Source organism: Rousettus aegyptiacus, unplaced genomic scaffold, assembly GCF_014176215.1.
Source record: "Rousettus aegyptiacus isolate mRouAeg1 unplaced genomic scaffold, mRouAeg1.p scaffold_m13_p_9, whole genome shotgun sequence".
Taxonomy (NCBI): domain Eukaryota; kingdom Metazoa; phylum Chordata; class Mammalia; order Chiroptera; family Pteropodidae; genus Rousettus; species Rousettus aegyptiacus.
This window is the reverse complement of record NW_023416312.1, coordinates 5042328-5065890: the sequence shown is the minus strand read 5'-3', so window position 1 is coordinate 5065890 and position 23563 is coordinate 5042328. Positions and strand designations below refer to the sequence as shown.

The 23563-nt window shown below is 40.6% G+C and overlaps 1 protein-coding gene and 1 pseudogene across 1 annotated transcript in view; both read right to left on the bottom strand.

The window, feature by feature from the left end:
• The window catches only part of TXLNG (taxilin gamma), a 44299-nt gene extending 31711 nt beyond the window's left edge, over window positions 1-12588 (bottom strand). The window contains exon 1 of the mRNA XM_016133333.2: window positions 12435-12588. Within this exon, the coding sequence (XP_015988819.1) occupies window positions 12435-12536 (102 nt within the window). The 5' untranslated portion in view covers window positions 12537-12588. The remainder of the gene's footprint in view (window positions 1-12434) is intronic.
• Window positions 5157-5275, bottom strand: LOC118608424 (annotated as a pseudogene).
• Window positions 12589-23563: the final 10975 nt, after the last annotated feature.

Below are 23563 nucleotides of genomic sequence, written 5' to 3'. Positions count from 1 at the left end.
AAAATAGATTATACACTAAGACTATTTTAACCTTTCAAAGAATTATTCTGGATAGCAAAGTTTTCCACGCAGCTCACACTTTATCAATCATTCAGCTCAAAATTCTGTTTTAATCATTTTGGATCAAAGTCTTTAAAACATGTATTATATAACCTAATGCCTCCTTAAATAGTTGTCTGTTTTACTGTGTTAGAACAAAGGAATGAAATAAAATTAAAGAGTTTTTCTTTTTAACAATGAACTACATTACCGCACACTAGTATATAATTATATTCTGGTGTACATGTCTCTATAATATAACTACACTACATAAGACAATAAATTCTTAATATCTCAAAATATAAACTCTCAAAGGTGAGATCTTATTTATATTTCAGGCATGAATTACTTATCTGAGACTTCCTAATTATACAGCACTGTCTTCAAAAACAGACCACAAAGACCACACATAGGAATTTACTATATTAAAAATGATTTGAGATATCTCCCAAGCCATATGGGAGGGAAAAAGTGACATTCTGTCACACCCCTCTAGATGTACCAAGATTGAAACATGAAAACCACAAAAAAATAGAAGTCTTAAGTAAAAATTTTTTCATAGCCTTGGCACGAGAAAGTCCTTTCTAAGGAAATCAAAAAACCCAGAAGCTATTTTATTTTTTAAAGGAGAATAAAAACAATTTACTAAGGAATAATCGAAAACTTTGGACTAGCCAAAAAGACCACATTTGCAAGGGCTTCAAATGAGTCAGACCCAATTTTCAAGGGTTTATGGACAAGCACACCACAGTTAACAAACTAAAAATGCCCGACATACAAAAATGTACTCGACTTCATTCATAATTAAATCAGAATGCAATTAAAGAAAGGTACCATCTTTTACCTGCCATATTTTAAAGGATGGTTAAAAACACAAACAGACCTTGGTGTGGGCAGACAGGTCCCTCAATACAGTCCGGCAGGGGGGCGGGGGGGGGGGTCTAAATTAGTAGGGTGTTGGTTTTGTAGCAGTATTTAGCAATATCTATCAATGTCTGAATGCACATTCATTTGTACCCAGCAGATTTCACCGCCAGTTTATTCTACAGATATTCTCACTCAAGGGCAAAGGCTATTTATCAGACCTTTGGTGTGCTTCTTACCACACCAAACCACCTAAACATCTACCAATAAGGAACTGGTTAAATAACAGTCATCCATACAAGGTAAAACTATGCAACTATTCAAAAGAATAAGGTAGAGCCCTGTCGATATGGACATAACGCCAAGATCTCATTAGGTAGAAAAAGAGAGAAACATCTGATGCAGTGAACTTGTCAGTATAAATAAATGCATTCATATGTAAGCCAGTGCACGGATAACACTTTTCTAAAAGGATATCCCCCAAACTGCTCATCATAATTACCTCTGCAGTATGGACCTAGAAGTTGGAAATGAAGGAAGACTAATTTTTCAATTTATACCTTTGGTTCTTTTTTAATTTTTTTATTATGTCAATGTATGACTTTCATTTTTTAAAAAAGACCTTTACGGTTAATTTTAATGAAGTGAGTTTTGGGTTGATAGCACAGCATTATACTTGTTCATTTTTCCACTACTACCCCAAGCTCAAAGTCTAAAGATTGAAGAGGTTTGTATCTCATTTCATGTCATATTTTCCCTTCGCCCTGCTCTACGGACTTCTGGATCCGTCTGTCCCCCCAAATCTTTACACTCATGCCTTCTACCAGATTAGAGTAGAAGTGGAATCTGCCAAGAGTGAAGTTTTGTAAGCAGCTGTCATTTAGTTCCTTCTTAAAACAATTTTGAAAATTGAAATATCTCATTTAAACTTGGCCTCAATGTTTACCTCTGGCTAGGACATTTGTCAAATCACTTTATTAGTTTAATAAATTTGATCATGGATAATTAATGATTCCCAAGTGGTATTGAGATGGTCATTATCTAAGCTTACTGTTTGAGATACATGCAATACACAAAAGAGGGTTAACCTAGTGTATCTAATGCTAAATTCTGAGTGAAAGCAAGAAACACAAAACCTAACATTTACTAATTGCTATGTGCCAGATATTTTAAATACATTATTTAGTTTAGCCATACGATTCTAAAATAGTGAGACTATTATTCCATTATATAGATAAACTAGAGGAATAAAGTAGGAAGAGGAGAAAAATCCATTATCTGAGGCCTACATTTATTGAGTACGGTATAGAGGTAATGCTTCTATATAAGGGAAGTCCTAAAGAATCATATTTAAAGTTAATAATCATGATTAATACCCAAATGTCCATGAACAGATGAATAAACAAAATATGGTATACACATAATTTAGAATATTACTCAGCCTTAAAAAGGAAAAATTTTGACATGCTATGAGATGGATGAACCTGGAAGATGTTATGTAAAAAGTTGGACACAAAAGGACCAACACTGTATGATTCCACTCATATGAAATATCTAGGGTTGTCAAATTCATAAAAAAAGAAAATAGGATGGTGGCTGCCAGGGCTGGAGGCAGAGGGAATGGAGTGCAGCGTTTTGGTTTTGGAAAATGAAAAAATTCTGGAGATGGATGGCACTGCTGGGTGCGCGGCAGTTAGTGTACTCAGTGTCAGGGAACCGTATGCCTAAAAATGGTTAGAACGGTAAATTTTGTGTCATGTGTATTTTACCACACAAACCAAAAGAATCACGACGACTATATTTTGGTTTACAACGTTCTTCGATCCTTTAGCAAATAAAACCTAACTTTATATACTAGTCACCGGGAATTAAATGTAAAAGTATTCTGATCACTAGGATAACTGAAATGCGCCGTTAGCAAGATAAAGCAGTTGTGCCTATGACAACTGGGAGGCCGCATTTCTGAGAAGCCTTAGGAACAGGGCCATGGAAAAGCCTATTTTCTTCTGACGGCGTGGTCTTGGGAAAGATGAAACAAGGAGAAGCAGACTCCACTTCGGATAAAACCCGAGGGAAGCGATCCTCGGTCTGTGGACTCCTCCAGGTGGCCTGCGAACTCGAGACTGTGTTCATAATAAGCAACAACACTGCTGGCTCCTCGGCGTGAGCCAAGGCAGTGGCCCGAACACTACCACGGAAGTCGTGGTTTTCTTCACCACCAGGTATTCGGTGGGGGATGGGGGAGTGTATTTTTTATTTTAAAATGCCCTTGAGGAAACAATAAAAATTATGGATGTGTGTTAAATCTCAACCTTTGAGGACACCCTTCTAATTCTGTGCGAAGACACAGAAAGTGCGCATCTAGCCCGGCGCCGCCCCGCAGAGCACGGGGCGATGCGGAGGGGAAGCGCAGCCGCAGGTATCTGAATTACGGGCCCGTCCGGCAGCTTTTTGGATGGATTACCTTCTGTTTCCTTTTTTTAAAGACAAACTGCGGTTGTTTATTCAGACTTGGGTAGTTGGCAGACATTTTCTCCCATATACGAAAAGAGCCTGTTACTTCAAGGCAAACAACTGACGGTATTTATTGTCAATATAAAATGAGTTTTCAAGATAAATTAAAAGTTTTTTTTGAAAACTCTGCCATGAGCTTGAAAGCTTTCCAATTGTTAAAAAGAGTTTTCTGATGAGATCACTGGTGATATTAACTGATGTGACTGTGATATTTCGAACAAAATACGTCAAAATTTGGAAGATCAACACAATTCAGTAAACCAATGTTTTCCAAATGACCAATGGATGACATTACAAAATGATGCAGGAGAAAAGACATCCATTCAAAGTACAAAACAGACCTATAGATTTTACTGTAACAGTACAAAAAAATCCCACACTGGCAACTATTCAAGAACTACCACTTGCCAAGTTTTGGAGTAGTATCAAAAGATTTCCACAATTACCTAAAAAGACTATTAAAATACTCCTCCTATTGCAACTTCATATATTATGTGAGGCCAGACTGCCTTCATATACTTCAACTAAAATGGCGTATTGCCATAGATAAAATGCAGAAGCAGATATGAGAATTCACCTGTCTCCTGCAAAGCCATTTATTAAAGAAATCTGCAAAAACGTAAAACAATGCCACTCTTCTCACCAACCATTATGTTGTAAAATGAGTTCGTTTTAACTTTTAAAAAAAACATTATTTACGTTAATGTGTGGTAGGCAGCTTCTGACACAGCCCCCAAATGATCTCGCGCATCGTCCTGGTAGTCACAATCTCGCGTGATCCCCTCTCCTCGCGTGTGGGCTTCTAGAGGGAGAATTAGGCAAAAATGAGGGATGTCACTTTTGTGATTGTGCCACAAAGACTGCAACTTCCTTCTCTCTTGTACCGGCCCTCTCTTGCTCGTTCTGATGAAGCCAGCGGCCGTGTGGTGAGATGCCTATGGAAAGGCCCACGTGGCAAGGACCCAAGGGAAGCCTGCAGCCAACAGTTCACGGAAGAACTGAATCCTGCCAACAACTGCATGAGTGAGCTAGGAAGTAGATCCTTGCCGGTGAAGCCCTCAGATCACTGCGGCCCATGAGACCTCAAGCAGAGGACCCAGCTAAGCGCACCCAGTTTCTGATCTACAGAAACCATGAGATCGTAAATGTTTTGAGCACTAAGTTTCGGGATGATTTGTTAGACAGCAACAGAAAATTATCACATAAATTTTTTTCAATAATAAAATTTTGTTTTAATTTCTAATATGGGAGATATAGCCCACAATAACAAAAGCTCCTTGGGGTTCTCAATAATTTTTAAGTATGCAAAAAGACCCTGAAGCCAAAATGTTTGAGAACGGCTACCCTGGTTGTGGTGGAACAGGGAGGGATAAAGAGAGGCCAGAAGAGCGGCTCAGTCAAAAGGGGTCCGTATCTTGGCACACAGAACCAAGCAGATCCATTCTGAGGGAAGGTGCCCTGGGACCAGGTGGGAGGCCAGGAAGAAGAGAGCTGTTTCCTTCATGCTCAACCACACCTAACAAATCGGCCTCTTCCCCCCTTTCTGTTAAGTAACTGGTATAGCAGTCAGTGTAATTCCTATGGGTGGTGAGAAGAATTGCTATAAAACATAAATAAATATGTTATTTATTTAATCCTCGGAACCATTTTTTTTTTTAAGGCGAGGCAACCCTTGGTTGACCTCACAGGATGCAAGGACCTTGTCAGTTTACAATCCCTTATTTTTTTAAATTTTTTTACACCTACAGCACCTGGTCTTCCTAGGTGGTCTCCCATCCAAGTACTAACAGGGGCCGACCCTGCTTAGCTTCCGAGATCAGACGGGATCAGTCTTGTTCAGGGTGGCGTGGCTGTAGACAGAGCCATCTTACAGGCAGGTATTAATGAATGAACAGCCTAAGCGGTAAGGTAATTTTAAGTAATCTGTCCAGCCACAGAGCTAGCACTTAGAAAGGAAAAACTGAATTCTTATTTTTCTCTCTAACATTCCAGAAAATATGTTCTCCCAAGCTTACATTAAAAATAAACAAATATGGTGACGGTCATACAACTCTTGTGAATATACTGAAAACTACTTTAAATGAATTGTGTGGTACGTGAATTATACCTCAATAAAGCTGCTATCCAAAAAATTAATAAATGAATACATGAGTGAAGCCAGAGCTGTGACAGTGTTTCTGAGGAGGGTCATAAATTGGAGGCAAGATAAGCTGTAGTTGTCTCAACTCCTACCTTTGGGCAGTAAAAGGCCCCAGAAAGATTTGTCACAGTATGTGTGAGGACAGGAGTGCACATGGAGGCATTCATAGGCAAATGAGAAAAAAAGAGGGGCAAACCAGTAATGAAGGCAGGATGAGGGGATCTGACCTCTCCCGCTGGGGAAGGAGCCACAAGTGAGGAAATGTAGCTAAAAAGGGTCGTTAGAACACAGCTGGCATCCTGATCTCTCCTGTGGGTGAGCTCTGGTAGATGCTACTGACTACAGCAGTGGGTGCTAACATCTATATTAGGCTGCACATCATTTGCCTTTGAAAATGAGGACAACGTTAGATTTCACGATTAACTTCTATAGCTACTTCTTTTATAAAAATAAAGGGTGCTGGACTCTTTATTTGATGTGCAAAAGCTCCAAAGGAATTCAAGGATTACCTATAATCTGAGAGATACCTGTACTAATCCAAACACCAATCTAGGCAGCAAAAGGAAATCCAAAGACTTTAATGCCCAAAGCTACTGAAATATGCCTGGGCCTGACCTATTTTGCAGAGGGGCAGGGGCTGGGTCACACAATTAGCATCTTCAAGCCAGACTCCTAGGAGGTAAAATGGTCCTCCACTTTAATGTGTTACCTACACAAAACATCCCTGTCCCAATCAATGGCGTCACCCTTTATCAGCTCCACATGGACCAATGATGCACCTCTGAAACATCAAGCCTTCTTTGCTTGTCACCTGCCAGACCGCTAAAACTCTGTTAACATGGTGGCCTGTGCACCTTAAGAGATTTAAAAGCAGGGTCTCTCTAAACCCTGAACCTTCAAATCCGCATTACACTCACAGGTGACTTTGCAAGGAATTACAGCACACCGCACCTCCCAAGTTGCATGTCCTAAAGTCAACCTAGGACCTAAGTGGATAAAACAAAAGGTGTTAAACCTATAAGGCTCAGAGGTCCCCTAGTTCCTGGATTACAACAGCTTTTCTACACCACTAATGACTCAACCCCACCCTTCTTTTGTTTTCATTTAGCAAAAACTAATACTCATTTTACCTTCCACCAAGTTTTGCTTGCATTCAACAAGGCCATTTTTATTGACTACCCTCAAGAAATGTGTTAAGAGAACACGAGCCACATGAAATATGGTAACAGCTGCCGTTGAATATATCACTTACTTACTACCTCCTGTGTGGCCATGGGGAGGTCAACCTCGGTTTCCTTATCTGTCATTTAGGAAGATAAAGAACCTACCTTCTAGAGTTGTAAGATTAGGTATAATTAAAATAAACTGCTAGTGTGCAGCAGAACTGTTACAATAATATCTGAATAAGGATGTATTTCCAAATTATGCAAAATGCCTACGTTCTCACTTTTAATATGACTCACGTGTCAACCCAGGAAATCCTTAAAGAAATGTGCTTCTGAGCTCCTAGCACATCTTCCATGCCTAACCATTCTACTTTGACCTTTCTGAGAGTAGGAAAAGAAGAAAAATGAGAAAGCAGTAGGTTAGCAATATTACTCATGGCAAACTACAGAATGCGAAGTGTGAGATAACGGGAGTCATTCTGGGGACATTTTAGAAATGAAACATAGAATGCAAATCAACACCTTGAGCAATAAATGCTAATAAAATTATTTTGATAGCACGAGAGGACAGCACTGATCATTTTATATACCTTTTCCTTTAAGTAATAAAATTTAAGTAGTAAGTACCAAGAATTTCCACTAGCAAATAAATTGAATCATAAAAATATATTCTCAGAGTTCAAAGCCTTCAAGGATCACCTGACCTATCTTTATCCTCTTCTGGAAATGTCCCACCTGGGAAAATTTTAAACATCGTTAATTCTCAATATTGAGGAATACTGTATTAAATTTGTGTATTACTTTACACATTTTAAATATTGTCACATCTGTTAGATTAAATAAAGGTTACTAATAATCAGGTTAGAACCAAACAAAAAGGAACTGGGGGGAGGCAGGGTGGGAAGGGGAGGAAGAGGCAAAAGAATTTCTTTGGGATAGTACGTTAAAACTTACTAGGTGAACAGAAACTGTCCCTGCATAGGGGACATCAGTTGCACTATCAACTACACAATTATACCAACTCTAGGCCAACATCACTAACTCTGAGCTGGGTTACTTAAGCAAGAGGTTTTGTTTGTTTTCCCTGACGAGCCTCAGATGCCTTATCTATATGCCTGGAGATATCACCTACTATGCAGAGATAAGAAAATATGAGAATGCAAGCACGTTTTTTAAGTGCCTAGCACAGTGCAGGAAGCAGTGAGGACTCAAATTTCCTTCTTTTGAAACACAACCCTAAAAAGTATAAAATCTGGACAGCATATTTATTGAAAAGAACTCTACAGTACATCCTTCTGTGAAGAATCCCACACAAAAGCAAATCACACACACCCTGTGTTATGGCATCTGGATTTGACATATATAATCCTAAGTAAAACTTCTCCAGTCAAAAATCAATATACACGACACACAAAATAATATATAAAACATCTTCCAGTCACATAATAAATAAATGTAGCATATTATGGTCTAAACCCATGGTATAACTAGAGGAATGTGCTGGTCTGCTCATTACTGCTTTGCCTGTTTGGTTCCCATGAAATTCACCAAAGGCTGATGACAGAATTAGAGGACAATGCTGTAACTAGAAGACTTTGATTCTTATTACTTTATCTCTGCGCCAGAAGAGTGGAAATTCATCAAGTCCCCAAATGGAGAGAAAAACAAGATGATGAAATGGTTTCCTCCTACCCCATACTCCTGTCCCACCCTAGGCTGATTTCTCCTCATTGTGTCTATCACAGAGAGAGTCTGGGAAAAGGAATACAAAGGTTGGAAGATGGTTTTATAAAGCTAAGAGCACCCTAAGAGAAATGGATCTTTCATATATGCTCTCCTCCAAACTAAGTAAAATTCTACATGCCTGGCCCTGTGCTGAATGTGTCACATTGACTTATTCTTCACAATCCTGTGCAGTTCGTATTAGCATCTCTCCCACTTTAAAGATGATGCAACTGAGGCTTAGAAAGAAAGATTGAGAAACTTGCCCAAGATTGCACAGCTAATAAGTGGCAGAGAGCAGAGTCTGGACTCCAGAATCCATATTATTTACCCACTACTACACTACTTATTACTGTAGTGTATGAAAAGGGATTTATTAGGTTCCAGACTCAGCTTCACCCCTTGGGCAAATCACTTGACCTTGCTGAGCATTTGTCATCTGTAAATGAGGGCAATGACAGCTGCCCAGCCTTCTCTATACCATCCAAGTAATGCTGAGTTAATGTATGTGCAAATATACCATAAAAACTATATGGCACTGTGTAAATGTAAGATGTTGTTCATTTGAGCCTAGGTTCCAAATGGTTTAGTGACCTAAAAAATAAGTTTAATAGTAGTTAGGCCATTTTTAACATTCCCAAGCAAAAATCTAGTACCAAAAAAAAAAAAAAAAAAAAATCAACCCTAGGCATTCTGGAAAAGGCAAAGCTATAGAGACAGTAAAAAAAAAAAAATCAGTGGTTGCTAGTGGTTTAGGGGAAGAGAGGGAGGAATGAATAGGGGTTTTTAGGGCAATGCATCTATATGATGCTGTAATGGCAGATACATGTGTGAAACTCAGAATGTACAACACCAACAATGAACCCTAACGTAAATCATGGACTTTAGTTAGTAATAATGTATTAACATTGGCCCATCTATTTTTTAAAAAATGTACCACACTAATGCAATATGTAAATAATAGGGGAAAGGGGCGTGTGTGAGGGAACTCTATAATTTATGCTCAATTTTTCTGTGAACCTGAAACTGCTCAAAAAACGTCTGTTTTTTAAAAAATCATTCTTAGAAAAACGAATTCTACATAGGGATTTGGGAAGTAATATGAACGAGCTTGGTGTTCTCAAAAGTGTCTGGAATATTTGACAACGTCTCTCTCTCCCATCTTTTTAGACCCATGCTGCCCAATAGCACTTTATGCAACGATGAAAATATTCTAGCTCTGCTCCAATACAGTTGCCACTGGCTACAGCGGTTAATGAACACTTGAACTGTGGCCAGTATGACTGAGAAATGGAATTTTTAATTTTATTTAATTTTAATATTTAAATAGCCACATGTGGCTAGTGGCTATCATATTAGATTGCACAGCTTTAGATGAGTCAAGGGACCCCTAGAAATGAACTGTATTATTAACTTTAGAATTTAAAAAGTTACCTCAAAAGACCGTTCAAATGCATGTAGTTATGAAATAATGCCACATGTAATAACCCAACAGGTCGAGTGACTTAAGTAGATGGTTAAAACACCAGGAACTAATAAAGCCCATCTCCAATCGTTTCTCACTTTAAGTCCCATAGTATAACTAAAGAGTGACAAAACGGTTGGTCACTTTTCTTTTTAATTCCTTCAATATTTTCAAAACGACCCAATTAAACATCATTTCTGCTTCCTGAAAAATAGGGCGTAGGTCAAGTCAGACTTAGGACTATTTTTTCAAGTCAGTGACCCAGAAGAAATAAAAAGTTAAAGGTCATAAGGAAATAGGAGTAATTTTTGCAAACATAAGATATTCACCCTATTTTTTTTTAATGAAAATTCAAAAAACTATGACATGGATTTCAATTCCATGTCACAGTGAACTGGAAAGCAAAAGGAAAAAAAATGCCCAGAAAAGCAGGAGTAAAGAAGGTACATGAGGTAAGTAAACAAAAATAAGACACAGGACTATCCATATCCAGCTGTTAAGAGGAGGGCTGCCTCAAAGAGTCATTACCTCTTATCTCAGTCGTTTAAAATGCGAGCTGAATAAATCTCAGTTCCCAATTCAGTCTTTTTGTCCTTATCCCAATGGAATAAAAGGGAACTTATGTCCTCAATTGCAGTGGCTTTTTATCAGAGTCTTCCCCTGGGAGACCTATGAAATCAAACACTGAGATTGGCTCCTCACCCTCAGGGAATAACTTAAGTGTCCAAAGTGACAGTGTTGAATCCCTAGAGTACATTCAGTCCACAGCTTCTTTCTCAGTCCTGCCAAATACTAAACCTTTCTTTTAAGAGTACAAAGAGAGGGAGAGAAAGAGAGGTAACTGAGAAGTAGTAACACCCTCGTGCAGAGACGTGAAAATACCTGACCTCAGCAACAGGCCCCAAAAGCTAATTCTTGACACTTTGCTCACATGTAATCCGAACCTTTGTTCTCCTTTTTCAAGTTCGTGAATCACATTAGAAAAATATTATTTCGTAATCTCATACAGGAGTGATTTTTAAGAGCATTCGAATGCATAATTAAGTAAAGGTGACCCTTGAACACCATGCGTTTGAACTGTGTGGGCTCACTTACACACGATTTTTTTTTTTTTTTCCAATAAATACCTGCACTGTTTTCCATCCCAGGTTGGGAGTCCACCGATGCGGAGAGCCGCCAACTGTGTGCACTGATCTTCATCATTTCTTATAGGGAACTTGAGCATCCCCTGATTTGGGTACCTGCGGGGTCCTGGAATCAATCCCCCTCGGAAATCGAGGGACAGCTGTGTAGTTAAGTTTTAGGAGAGTCAAAAGTTATGTAGTTGTCCCTAACCTTCGCATTGTTCAAGGGTCAACGGTAATAGTAAACAGCCCTGAGTGATCAAGCAGGACGACGTCCAATGTTTCAAGATAATTGACTGCAAGGAAATAGAGAGGGGGTTTCCACCTTTCCAGCCCCTTTCCCCTCAGTTCTCTATTCCTGGGCCCTGAAAGCCCTGTTCGCCCTTCGTTGTGCAATCTTCCCGAACTCCACCCACTGACACCAGAACAAGTGGAATTCTCCCATTCTGAAGGTCTCGATTTTCCTGTACCCAGGGAAACACTGAAAACTTAAGTCAAGTAAGGCAAGGGGGAACGGTCCAGCCTGCCTCCCAGATTAAGAGAGACCAAAGGACCCGGTCGGGGAGGCTTTCAAGTTCATGCTCATGGGGGAAAAGAAAGGAAAGAAAAGGGGGCAAAATTAAAAAAACAAAATAAGCAAAAAGCAAAGGGGCTGGATTGGGAAGACCAGCTATCACGCGATGCTGCTCCCAACTCTGCGGGACTCGGGTCCTCTAGCATCGCCTCTCCATCGCTGGTCCCACGTGTACTCAAGCCAGTGACGCCCACAGACGACCCCCAGGGCCTGGGTCCCGGAGAGTGAGCAGCCCTCCGGCCCCGCGGCGCCCGCCCGCGCAGTGACAGGGAGCGCAGGGAGAAGGGGGGCGCAGCGCAGCCCCGGCTCCCGCGCGGTTATCTTACTGCGCAACAGCCTCGCCCGCGCCGCCCGGGAGCACCACGCAGCACTCCTTGTGCACCTGTCGGCGCGAAAAGGGGGACCCTGGGACGCCAGGTAGCCCCCCGACGGCGGCGCCCAGCACAAGAAGCACTGGGAGCAAGCGGAGAGGAGCAGGGACTGGGAGAGAGAACACCTGGCGCCCGCGGCCCCGGCCGCACGTGGTTGTCACACCTGGCGCGCCCCCGCCTGGTACCCCCTCCCCCTCCCACTCGGTTGCGCCCCTTGACCTCCCTCCCCACTCCACCGCGTGCCCCTAAACCACAATAGTTACCCACTCCCACCCTATCCATCCTGGTCCCACTCCCCCCAACCGGCTCCCACTGTCGTTACCCCCGGGAGAGAAGAGGGCCGGATGTTTGTCCCGTGGTTAAAGGTAATCCGGGAGAGTGAAGAGGTGGACCCCGAAAAAGCTACCCGAACATTCCCCCGGCCCAGCCACAACGCGGACGCCTCCAAGACTGACCTTCTGCCGCGGGCTGCGACGCCGTCCGCCCCGTCCGGCCTCAGTCGCCTCCTCGGCGCCGCCGCCTCTTCCCCGCGCTGCCTCTTCTACCCGCGTCGCCATGAGGTGACGGCAGCAGCCAAACAAGCGGCCCGACAAGGAGCACGGAACCTCGCAGGATCTTGCGCCCCGCCCCTAAACCCCCACAGCCAATCGCCGCATGCCATGCTACCCCACGTGACCGGAGGAGGTTGGCCCCCGAGGGGATGAAGCCGGATGGGGGTGGGGAGCATTGAAGCCGAGGCTGGGCTTCTGCAGGGCCGCAGAACGAAGAGACCGCGCGAGTCTGCGCAGACAGGGAAAGGGACTCTGGAGTTGACTACAAGTCCCAGCAGGCTGTGCGGCGACGGCTCACAGGCCCGGATCGGGATTGGAGCGTAATGTGGCGTTACGGGACGGAGAGTATCCGCCGTGCTGTGCGTGCAGCCTACTGGGACTTGTAGTTTTCTGAGGATGGTGTACCGGTACCGGAAAGTACTCTTAATTGTCCTGCGCGAAAAGTTTAGATAGAAATGTTCCGGTGCTTGGGAGAGAGCGGGATCGGGGACGCGTGGTGTTTTTTGTTTTTGTTGTTCTTTTTTGGAATTGAGCCCGACTGATTTGAGGATAAGGGGAAATAATTCGTGACTTTCAAGGCGGAAGAGATGTAATGGCTTTCAGAATTTGAGGATTTTTGGCTCAAACACCTGTCCCAAACAAGTCCTGCAGCTCAGCTGGAACTCAGCGCCGTGTACCTACCTCAAGTTCCTGTGGTTTGGGGCCTCCGTCGTATTCACCTTGGCCGAATCGCCTCGGCTTTTAGCATCCCGCTTTCTCCGCCACTCGTTTCGTTAAAACAAACTCGGCTTACTGAACCGATTATTTTTCTTGACATGATTGGAGCGGGGGTGAGGTTTTCCTCAGGAATGTTCCCTATATCGATCTGATGGAACCAGACCTCCAATGACTGAGCTTCTGAAAAGTCACAGGCCGCCATGAAATCCTGGCATATAGTATTAAATACTTCATTATGAAAATTTGTGTTAATCCTGTATCAAATTTTTTTAGAGTCGAATACAAAATAGTGGTAGCAGATGCCAAAAATTTAATAACATATACGTAAGTATCAATATTGGGGAAAGTCCATCTATTAATTATTTTCTTAAATTGGGGAAAAGTAGCATTTTATTTCATGGGCAGAACACCTCAATCCAGCATTGAGATTTCAAAACTGAAGCAATTGATAATGAACTCATAACCCAGACTCTATATAAAGCCGATGGACGCAGCCAATATGCCTCACCTTTTTAAAGGCAAAAGTCCCAGCAAGATGCAGAATACGTCTATTGATAATGCTGCTTCTAAGGCATCCAGGGAATTTAGTGGCAAAATGCACTTCAGTTAAATTATGGTGCAATGGAACACCAGGCAGTTACTAAAAATGATGAACATATATTGACTTAGAGAATATACATAGCATAATGATCTTAATATAGAATTGCCCATACGTTTATAAAGAGATGTTTAGAAGAATATTACCCGAAACATTAATGTTTTTCCTTGGGTGGTGAGATTTGAGAGTATTTTTACTTCATTATTTTCTGTATTGTTTGAGTATAAATATATATGGAACAAAAAATCAGTAATTAACTTTATTAAGAAAACAAAAGAGCTCTGCAAGTGACTTTAAGTCTTAAGATAAATGAAAAACATTTCATCGCATTTATTTATACATATTCTTATTTCAAAAGGGATTTGGGTGGCCTGTAAATATATACACAATATGCCATGACCTATGTGTGTGTAGATACATAGATATATAATATGTCATTCATTCAAAGAGAGAAGGAGAGAATAAAGTAAAATTGAAAGGATAGGAAAAATTAGATGAAGTCATGGGCGAGTTGGATGCATAAAACATATGCCTTAAGGTCTTGTACACAAGCTGGAGGTTAGCCAAAATTTTATTTTGAGCTTCTTGACAGCTGAGAAAAGATGAAAACAATTTTCAGAGTAATTCACAACATTACAAAATAAAAACAAACAACCGCTCAAGAGAAGCATAGCTATTACTGCTCCTGCGAGAGATATGAATTTTAGAAGTCTGTTTCTCATAATATCTTTCACGTAGGCACTGGTGCTTTTTAAATCTGTCAAGTTTTTTGATGGTCCTCCCCTCAAAAGGTGGAGTCTGATTCCTGAATTCTTGAATGCAGGCCAGGCTTAGTGATTGGCTTCTAAGGAATACAGCAGTAGCAGAACTGCTATGTAGCTTCCAACGCTGGTGAAAGAATAGCTTCTGTCTGGCTTCTAGGTCTTGGTTCACTCTCTTCTTCCTTGGGTCAGACTAACCTGATTTCTGATAGACCCATTCTTTGTTTAGATTTTTATCTTAAATGCCTCAAAGAAGTTACTGTCAAGGCCTTGCCCAGGGCACCCTAAAAGCACTTTGCTTATCCCTGCTGGAATTCATTGTCCGAGTACTATTTTAGGTCTTCAAGGCCTATGAAGTCTTTAAAGGGCACACGTGTTCTGTTTGTATTCATCTTACTTTTGCTCAAGGGTTAATTGTCTCTGTTAAGAACTGTGCCTGTCTGCAAGATGAAGGTCACGAAGAAAGCTCCTCATTGGGTAATGGGGTCTTCTCCCCAGGCTCCTTGAGGGCTAAGGATAGAACCTGAATATGAGCCCATTTATTCAGACGCCATGAGCCTGAGGCACAAAACGGTTCTTCTGAACAATAAGCTCAATGATGTCACAGCTCCCACTAACATTTTGCATGAAATGCAAGGCACTCAAGGAGGACTCGCCACTATTACAGAAGCAAGATTTTGTTGGCCTTATAAGCCAGTATCAGGAAACTTGGAATCCTGAGTTCATAGCTAGATGCAGGACCATTTATAGGTTTAACCTGTAGCGTTATCCTTCCGACAACAAGCTTCAGACTTGCTAGGTTCTTATATCCCGTCAGCGCAAGGGTGAAGAGAGTCTCACAGATTTCACACATTAGACACATTTAGAACAGCATTGATTTCACCAATGTGAGCGCATTTCTGACACCCATTTCTAACCTTCATTTTGCTATTTAGCAAAGCCTCTGGTATTGATTCAGCTATGGCTAACAGAAGCATGTAGAGTAACTGGATTACGGCCTTGGATTAATACAGCTGACCACCCTTGGCATGTGAAGTCCTAAGTGAGGTCATTGCCAGCCCTTAATTTAACACACACATGCTCCTACCACTACCACACTGTCTGCTGACAGTAAATTACGGACCTGTCCTACTCCATAACACAATCACAGGTAATAACAAATCTAAAGAAGTCTTGTCAGAAGAGTGGAAACCTAGAAGAGTGAGTCAGGGAGGCCAGACTGGCAGAGCCTATCTAAGCAATGTTTGGAAGAGAGAGGATCTTGGTCAAAAAAGAGAACTGCGAAAATAATGGCCCTATTCGCAAAGCTATTCCTAGTGTGAGGATGGAGGCCCTGCCCTTATAACCCAATGCCTTTAAATAGAGAGAATTGCTTTAATTTCTTACTCACCAAGCAACCTTACCATTCTGTCTCCCACTTGAGTCTGACGAGAGAGAGAGAGACAGAGACAGAGACAGAGAGACAGAGAGGATTTAGATGTGTTCCTTTCCATTCGGCGAGATGCTTCCATTGCTCATTGCTAAGAAAGGGACATTCTGACTTCGTGGATAAGGTCCTAGAGCTGTGTGTTCTGGAGAGAATGTATTCTGGGAGTGTTTCCAGAAGCCCTGTTGGTCCCCAGAGTGTTTTAGGTGCACCTATTATGCATCCCTAGCACGCCATACTCCCCATACCAGTCTAGTCCGCTCTTCAGGGGAAGGGCTTGTTTAACCGACTCTTTCCCTCAGCCACGTGGTAAAGGAAGTGAGGGTAGGGTCTGTGCCCGTGAAACTCCCAGATTTCCAGTGCCCAGCAGATTGCCAGGCTCAGAGAAAGCTCTCAAAACACACTTATTGAGAAAAAGAACTTCAGAATAGAAAAAATGCACTGATCATTCGGTTTTCTGCATCTGTACAGATGAGGGCCAAGCCTTCAATTTCCCAAGGTGATATACCTTCATTCAACCTCTTAGAAGGTCTCCTGGTGGCAGTGTCCCTCTGAAACACTGAGACCTTAGGCAGCCACGAGATTAAGATCATCCCAGGATAAACTTGGTGGCAATCAAAAGTTTTCATTCATCGATTGAATACTTACTGAGCATCTACTACATCTGAGCACTTTGTTAGACACCAGGCATAGCATGCTTTTGAATAAGGGCTCCTTAATTTACACACACACACACACACACACAGAGGCTCCCAGGCCAACAGTGAACAGTGACATACACAACAAACAATAACATAATTCATAAAAGAGAGATTGCAAAGTAATTTCTTGAGGTTTATTTTCTACTGGTGATGGTGAGGTTTAAGGAAGGTTTAAGGTGCCATCTGAGCCATATCTTGAAGGGTCAACAGGAGTTAAATTAACCACGCTAGTTTGCCTTGTCAAACTCAGAGTATTTTCAGACAAAGAAAAGCTCCTACTAACCTTTAAAGTAGCCAAGAGTATTATTTCATCAAAAGAGTTGAATTTCATGTTTGTTCATACTATTGGGGTTGTAGGTAGTGAAAAGGAATATTTTTGCCTTTTCATAGAACAAAGAGCTTATTATTGAATTTGATTATCCAGAACCATCCTTCTGAGCTAACCTTGATTTTAGTCCTTATAGGAATTTAGCCAGTTTTAGCATTTGCTATACACTTCCACATTTCTGACAGACACTGAAAGATACAGAAAATGATTATACTTTGTACCTCAGTTGCTCAGGCATATTGATGACAGGCTGCAGCGGGAAGAGGATACTTCGAATAAAAATTCTTGTCCAATATATATATTGCAGACTTCAGAGTATCGGCTTTGTGAATTTTGTTCCGATTCAAGTCTTGGCTATAATTATAGACTTTAAAGGAAATAGAAACTATATGTAAAGACAAAGGTAAAGAAAAATACAAAATACTCTTGGGGTTAGGCTCCACTGAAAATTACTATATAAAATGTCAAGTTTTTCCTTGAGAAAATATTTGACTTGAAATATTATCCTTTTTCACCTGTGTTTTCCAATGTTGGTCCAAGAACCACAATTTCAACTTTTCCTGAGATGATAAAATATAGATTTCGAGCCCCCTCCAAGATCGAATTTGGCTTTTATAGGGATATTTGACATCCCATCCATTTGTTCAGGCGTTCTTTAATATCTCTTCACATTGCATGTACATCTTTTGTCCGGTTGATTCCCAGCTATCCTATATATTTTTGTTGCTAATTAAAATGGTAAAATGAAAATATTAGAATGAAATATTTCAGACATACAGAAAGCTATAAAGCAAATATAATGAATAACTGTCTACGGGTGATACATCAGTCATTCTGTCAAGACAGAAATAAGAGTTATTTTCACAGATAAAATTTAATATAAAGATTAGATAAAATGAATAAATTACCTTAGGTATAGGAATGTATTGAGAATAGAGTAGCATTTCTAGCAGAGACTCTGGAAAAGAAATAGGTAATAAGCGTATAGAAAATCAAGGAAATAGAAATATAAGGTAATTATTAATTCAGAGACCAAAAAAAGTTGAACAAGAAAAGTAATGTATTTATGGTACACTATAAGACTAGGTTGTGAATAGTATTCACATGGAAATAATATAAAAAAGAGATTAATTTACAAAATTGATACATACTGTACTAGAAAAGATTAATTGTCTCATAAATTTTCCTCTTTCTGGACTTTCTTTAGTTAGATGTACATTCTGGAATGATCCCCTAATTTTTCTTATATTTCTCTCCTTTTTAGCTACATCTTATTTTGCTCTATTTTCTAGAAGATGGTCTCAACGTTGTCTTCTAATACGTCTAATGAAGTTTTGACCAATGCCATATTTTATTTATTTATTTATTTATTTATTTATTTATTTATTTATTTATATGTTGCCACCATATTTTTAATTCTCTAGACCTCTCTCTTTTTCTCGTAATGTTCTTTTTCTATAGCACAGTTATTTTTCTAAAAAAGCAATACTAATATCTCATTCAATATATTAGAGTTTCTGTTTAGCTTTATAAAATTTTCTAGTTTTCTATGAACATTCCTCCTAATGGTTTGGGAATCATTGGTGGTTATTCACTAGATCCTGACCTCATTTTGCTTTGCGAAATGACAATTTTTGTATTTATTAGCTGGAATTCTTCTATAAGAACTCCTTGTCATTAATAATTCCTCAGAACTACTTTTATATCTAAATATAATAGGGAAAGGGCTAAGAATTGTTAACACAATTCCTGAAAATTAAATACTTTTTCCTACCAATGGAACCAGGGCTCCTTGGAGAAATGCCTGATTCCAGGTCTGGGGCAGGAAATGTAAAAAATGAATACAGGACATTTTGTCATGTGGATGTGAGCGTGTGCGTGCCCGCGCACACGTGCACCACAAAGCAATGAAGCTATCAAAAACTACTAAGGTTGAGTCACAAGGGCTCAGGAGCCTACTTGAAAAAGCTCGTATTGGCCTAAGATGGGACAATTTAGGCATCAATAAGGACAAAAACTACAATGCATAAATACACATCAAATATATTTAAACCCATGAGTTCAGAGCCTCAACGATCAGGGTTGAGGTTTCCGTATATCTTTGATTTCCCTTTCTCGGTCTCAAGGAGGTACCTGCAGCTCCAGCCATCACACCCGTGTTCCAGGGAGCAGGAAAGAAAAGCGATCAAAGCTGACTCAGCATTTCTGGAAGTTCCTCAAAGACTTTCTCCTACCGCTCACTGTCCTTTCTCACCTGCTAGGGACACGAGGAAATGTCGTTTTATTCCTCCAAACTGAGCGTCCTGCCGCCCCTATAACGCAGACGCTGTTAGCTGGGTGGAAGGAGAGGAATGATACTGGATAGGAGGCCAGCTGTGTCGGCCGCCCTCTTGCATTTGGACTCACATCCCATTTCTCATTCCTCGCATCATTTGGGACATTTTTCCAGTGATCCAACCTTTTAAAAAATCATTTTGGATGCCTTGCTTCTTTGTCTAGTACTGGTTCTGTTTATTATTTTTCTATGCTTATTATGAAATCACTATCTACTTTTCTTATTTTTTCTTACTGGCCGAAGCACAGAAATTTCTGAAAAGGCAGAAATGAAAAAGATTGAAGAAGGCGTGACCACCAATATTTTGATATAAGCATTTTTCTATGAATATACATATCCGACCCACACGTACGCATGCATTTCAGGAAGAAAAGGTGTAAAAGTATTAAATGTGTTTTTGTAATTGGCCTTTTTTTATATTTCATTTCATATTATATTGTGAACCCCGTCTCGTGTCGAATATGGAGCTCGGACACCATTTTCTTAAGCGGTGGACAAAACGGACGCGGGCCCCGGCCCTTGGCCGCCAAGCGCGCTCGGCGCAGCACCGCGCCCCCCCCCCCCCGCCCCCGCCACCCCCGCGCGAGAATCTCGAGGGCGAAGATGCGCCTTCATTTGCATATCCATAGTTCATGGCACTCGATGTGATGTATTTTCAAGTGAAAAGCCATGGGTTTCTTTTAAATCTATTATTTCAAAGAATGAGAGTTTTCTCCACACACTTGACGCAAAGAGCTGCCACAGGCATCAGAGCTGGGCTTGACTTCGCCCTGACTGTACCCGGAGTGGCAGTTCGTGGGCCGCTGTCCCCTCAGGGCTCGCGGCATGGCCAGGCTGGTAGCACTAGCATTCAGTCCTCTTACTGAGGGGTCGCCTCCCATAGAAGGACAAAAAAGAACCACCTCCAGAGTTCACAATTTTTTGAAGTCTTGCTCAGACGCAAGACTCCCTTTGGTGTGCAACGGTAGACTCCGAGCCTCCCAGATGGCCCTGCGCCCTCTGGGTCTCCCGCCTCTCCTCTTCTGCTCCCCGTCCTGTTCAAGTAACTCCTCTTTAGCTGTGTTTGCAGGTCGTGCACGTGGAGTCACCCTGTCCTCGTGAGTCTGGCTTTTCTTCGGCCTCACGTTCCGTCCCTGACCTGAGAGTCACAGATCCGTCCGCGTGACTGTGCGTGGCTGTCCTTCACGTGCTTCTTCACGTTAAGGAATTCATTCCATGCCGAGGGCCATTTGGGTTGGGAGCACCCTGAGGCCACCAGAACGCTATCATGATAATAAGGCCATTTCAAAAAGCATGATAATATGAGACATCCACCCTGTGTTTTTGTTGTGAAATCACTTTCGTGTTGTCCAGATTTTGAGTCGTGTCTATTTTCATGCCTTCATTTCACAAGCATGCGTTCCGTTAATTCAATTAACAAAGAAAACTTTACATTTTTAGCTAGTGGCATGATATTTGATAGTGGCATACGGTTTAGCTCCGTTCTCGCATCGCAGCAATCTCCACGACTTAAAATTGTGGCGATTAGCCATTGTGCTGTATCTGGATTTTTGCATTAACTGCAGTAATGCAAAATATTATGAACGTAAGGGCTATAATCGTGATTATAATGTGGATACTTTAATAGTAACCAAAATCCTCCGTTATGATGAACTGACCTATTATCTCTACTTATTAGGTCACAGGCTTAATTTTTTTCCCCAGCTTTACCGAGAACAACCTTAATTATCATAGGAGCTGATTAACCTTGTCGAGGTTTACCTCTAGCCAGCAGAAAGCATAGTCAGTGCTAACCATGGCCATCGGTAAAGGACAAGATAGATCAATATGTATATATATATCATCACTCCTGGTGGAGCAAAAATCCCACAGTAAGCTTGAGTAAAAAACCTACTGACTGTGGATTAGAATAATCTTTATATGAAGGACAACCCACTGCATTTGAGTAGAAGTCTACAACAAAAGTAAAATGTGTTTTTAAGACTGAGTATTATCTCAAGGTAGTTTTAATTCTAATAGGAACCTACATACAGATAACTGAATTATTTACAAGCTGTCTTTACCAGAACACAATTTTTATTTAGGAAAAAACGATTATAACATATCTTACCACTAAAAGTGAAGTTTATTCAGGAAAGAGTATAATATAGTTTTTCATGTTGGAAATAGACCAGGATGCACAGAATAAATGCTTTTAGACGATCATAAACAACTCATATCATAAATGGGTTTACCTAAACAAATCCCTTAGTGTGAAGACCAGATAACTTGATGATTTGTGAGATATAACTACATGTGATTATAACTTCATGTCTATTTGTCAACTGTCATGACTCGTTAGTTTTCTAAGCACCATCATTTTTGGGTACTGTAATATGCATTTTGTAAATTTATTTTCTTATCAATGTAGTCTGTGGAAGTAATCATTCATTAAAATGGACTGTTTCCCCCAACAAAGCTGATTATATAAACTGTATCAAAAATTTCTACCACTTAGATTTTTCAAAGCTGAAAATTAATTTGCTAAAATTAAATTCACGTAGTTTTTCATAGCTAAAAAATATTTATGTTTACTTAAAAAAGAGGGTAAATTTATTACCAGAAAGAGCAACCATTATCAAATTATTTAAATTATGGTAGATTCAGAGTTCTGGTTTTTATGTCAAAGTGGTGAAGGAGGCAAACAAAATATCGCAAATTGGATGTGATCGTAAGTTTTCTTTCGGTAAACCTTTAATATGTTCTAAAAACCATATCTGCAACAGTACTTTGATTGTGGAAAACTATCTTGTTTACATTAGGGCATCTGAAAGTACTGAGTACAAGTATAATTGCTGCTTTATCTCCTAAAAGCTTCTCTGGTTTAGCGTTCCAAAAATTACAAATTGAGATTTCCCACTTTTGAGTATAAGGAGATTCTGACACTGTAACTGTGTCTGCTGTAGCACGGCAGCCTCCTGCTCAGATTGGCCACATAAGTTAGGCATTTGACATGCTTGTCATAAACCACTATAACCGTAAATAAACGGATACTGTGATGTTGCATATAATACTAACTCCATGCACCTAAAACATGCTTTAAATACTTAGTTTGGTTCAATGCTCTATTTCCTTTTAAACTATTTTTGTTACTTGATTGCACGTGCATAAACATGCCACACGAAGTGCCTTCCACCCTTTAGAGTTTCAGAGGACATCAGCCCTCTGGTGCCACCCAAGTGGCTCAAACACGTAAAACGGTTCTCAGAGAGCCTCATCTCTGCTTCGTAGTGTTGTCATTATCTTTTGAAATGTGTGCTGTTAGACATGTCTGATTTCACAGGTTTGTGGCCTCCCTGGGAACTTGGTTCCTCTTAATCTGGCAGTGTGAACGGGAGTGGGCAGTGGGTACCAACTGGAACAGCGGAGGAGGCACCTGTAACTGTAAAGACACTGTCGGCTGAGAACACCAGTGTTTGGGTAAGAAGTAAAAAGCACCAGGATGCTCGGCTACCCTGAGTACATTGGCACGTTAGTCCAGCGCATCTCAAGCCATAAGGTCCATTCTAACCTTCGGGGGTCTTGGTCACGTGAAGTCTGGGTCAGTAGCTCTGCGTTTCCGATAAACTCCCAAGACAGGCTGCCCATGCTGCTTTCCGAGGCAGCAGCAAGCAGTGAGCTATATAATTCCCCTAGTGTGATGCACTATGTTCGTATTTCAATGTTTTGTGACACTTACGTGTTTTTACGCTCAGTGTGTATTGTTGGCTAAGTCCCAGGCATGAAATAAATACTTAGAAATGTTCCACCAAACATGGTTACAAATTATTTTGCCTTTTAAAGGAATACCACTTTGGTTACCTGTATAATTTACAAAACGGAATATTTTACTCCTTGATGAATTCATAAAAATATGGCATTAACTATTTTTTGCTGTGTAAAAAGTCTTATTAAATCCTTTTATTATCACAGGGCAATGCACAATTCAGTTATTTATAAATGCAATATCATGGAAACCTGATAGTAACAATTATAGTGTTTCTCCTGTCATTTTAAATTTTGAATTTTCTCTGAAACCCTTTTTTGTATTTATTCAGATTCATCAATAACAATTTTAGTGCTTATACTAATAAGAGTCAAGCACTATCACATTCTGATCTGCTTACATCTAGGATTTTCAGCTACTTA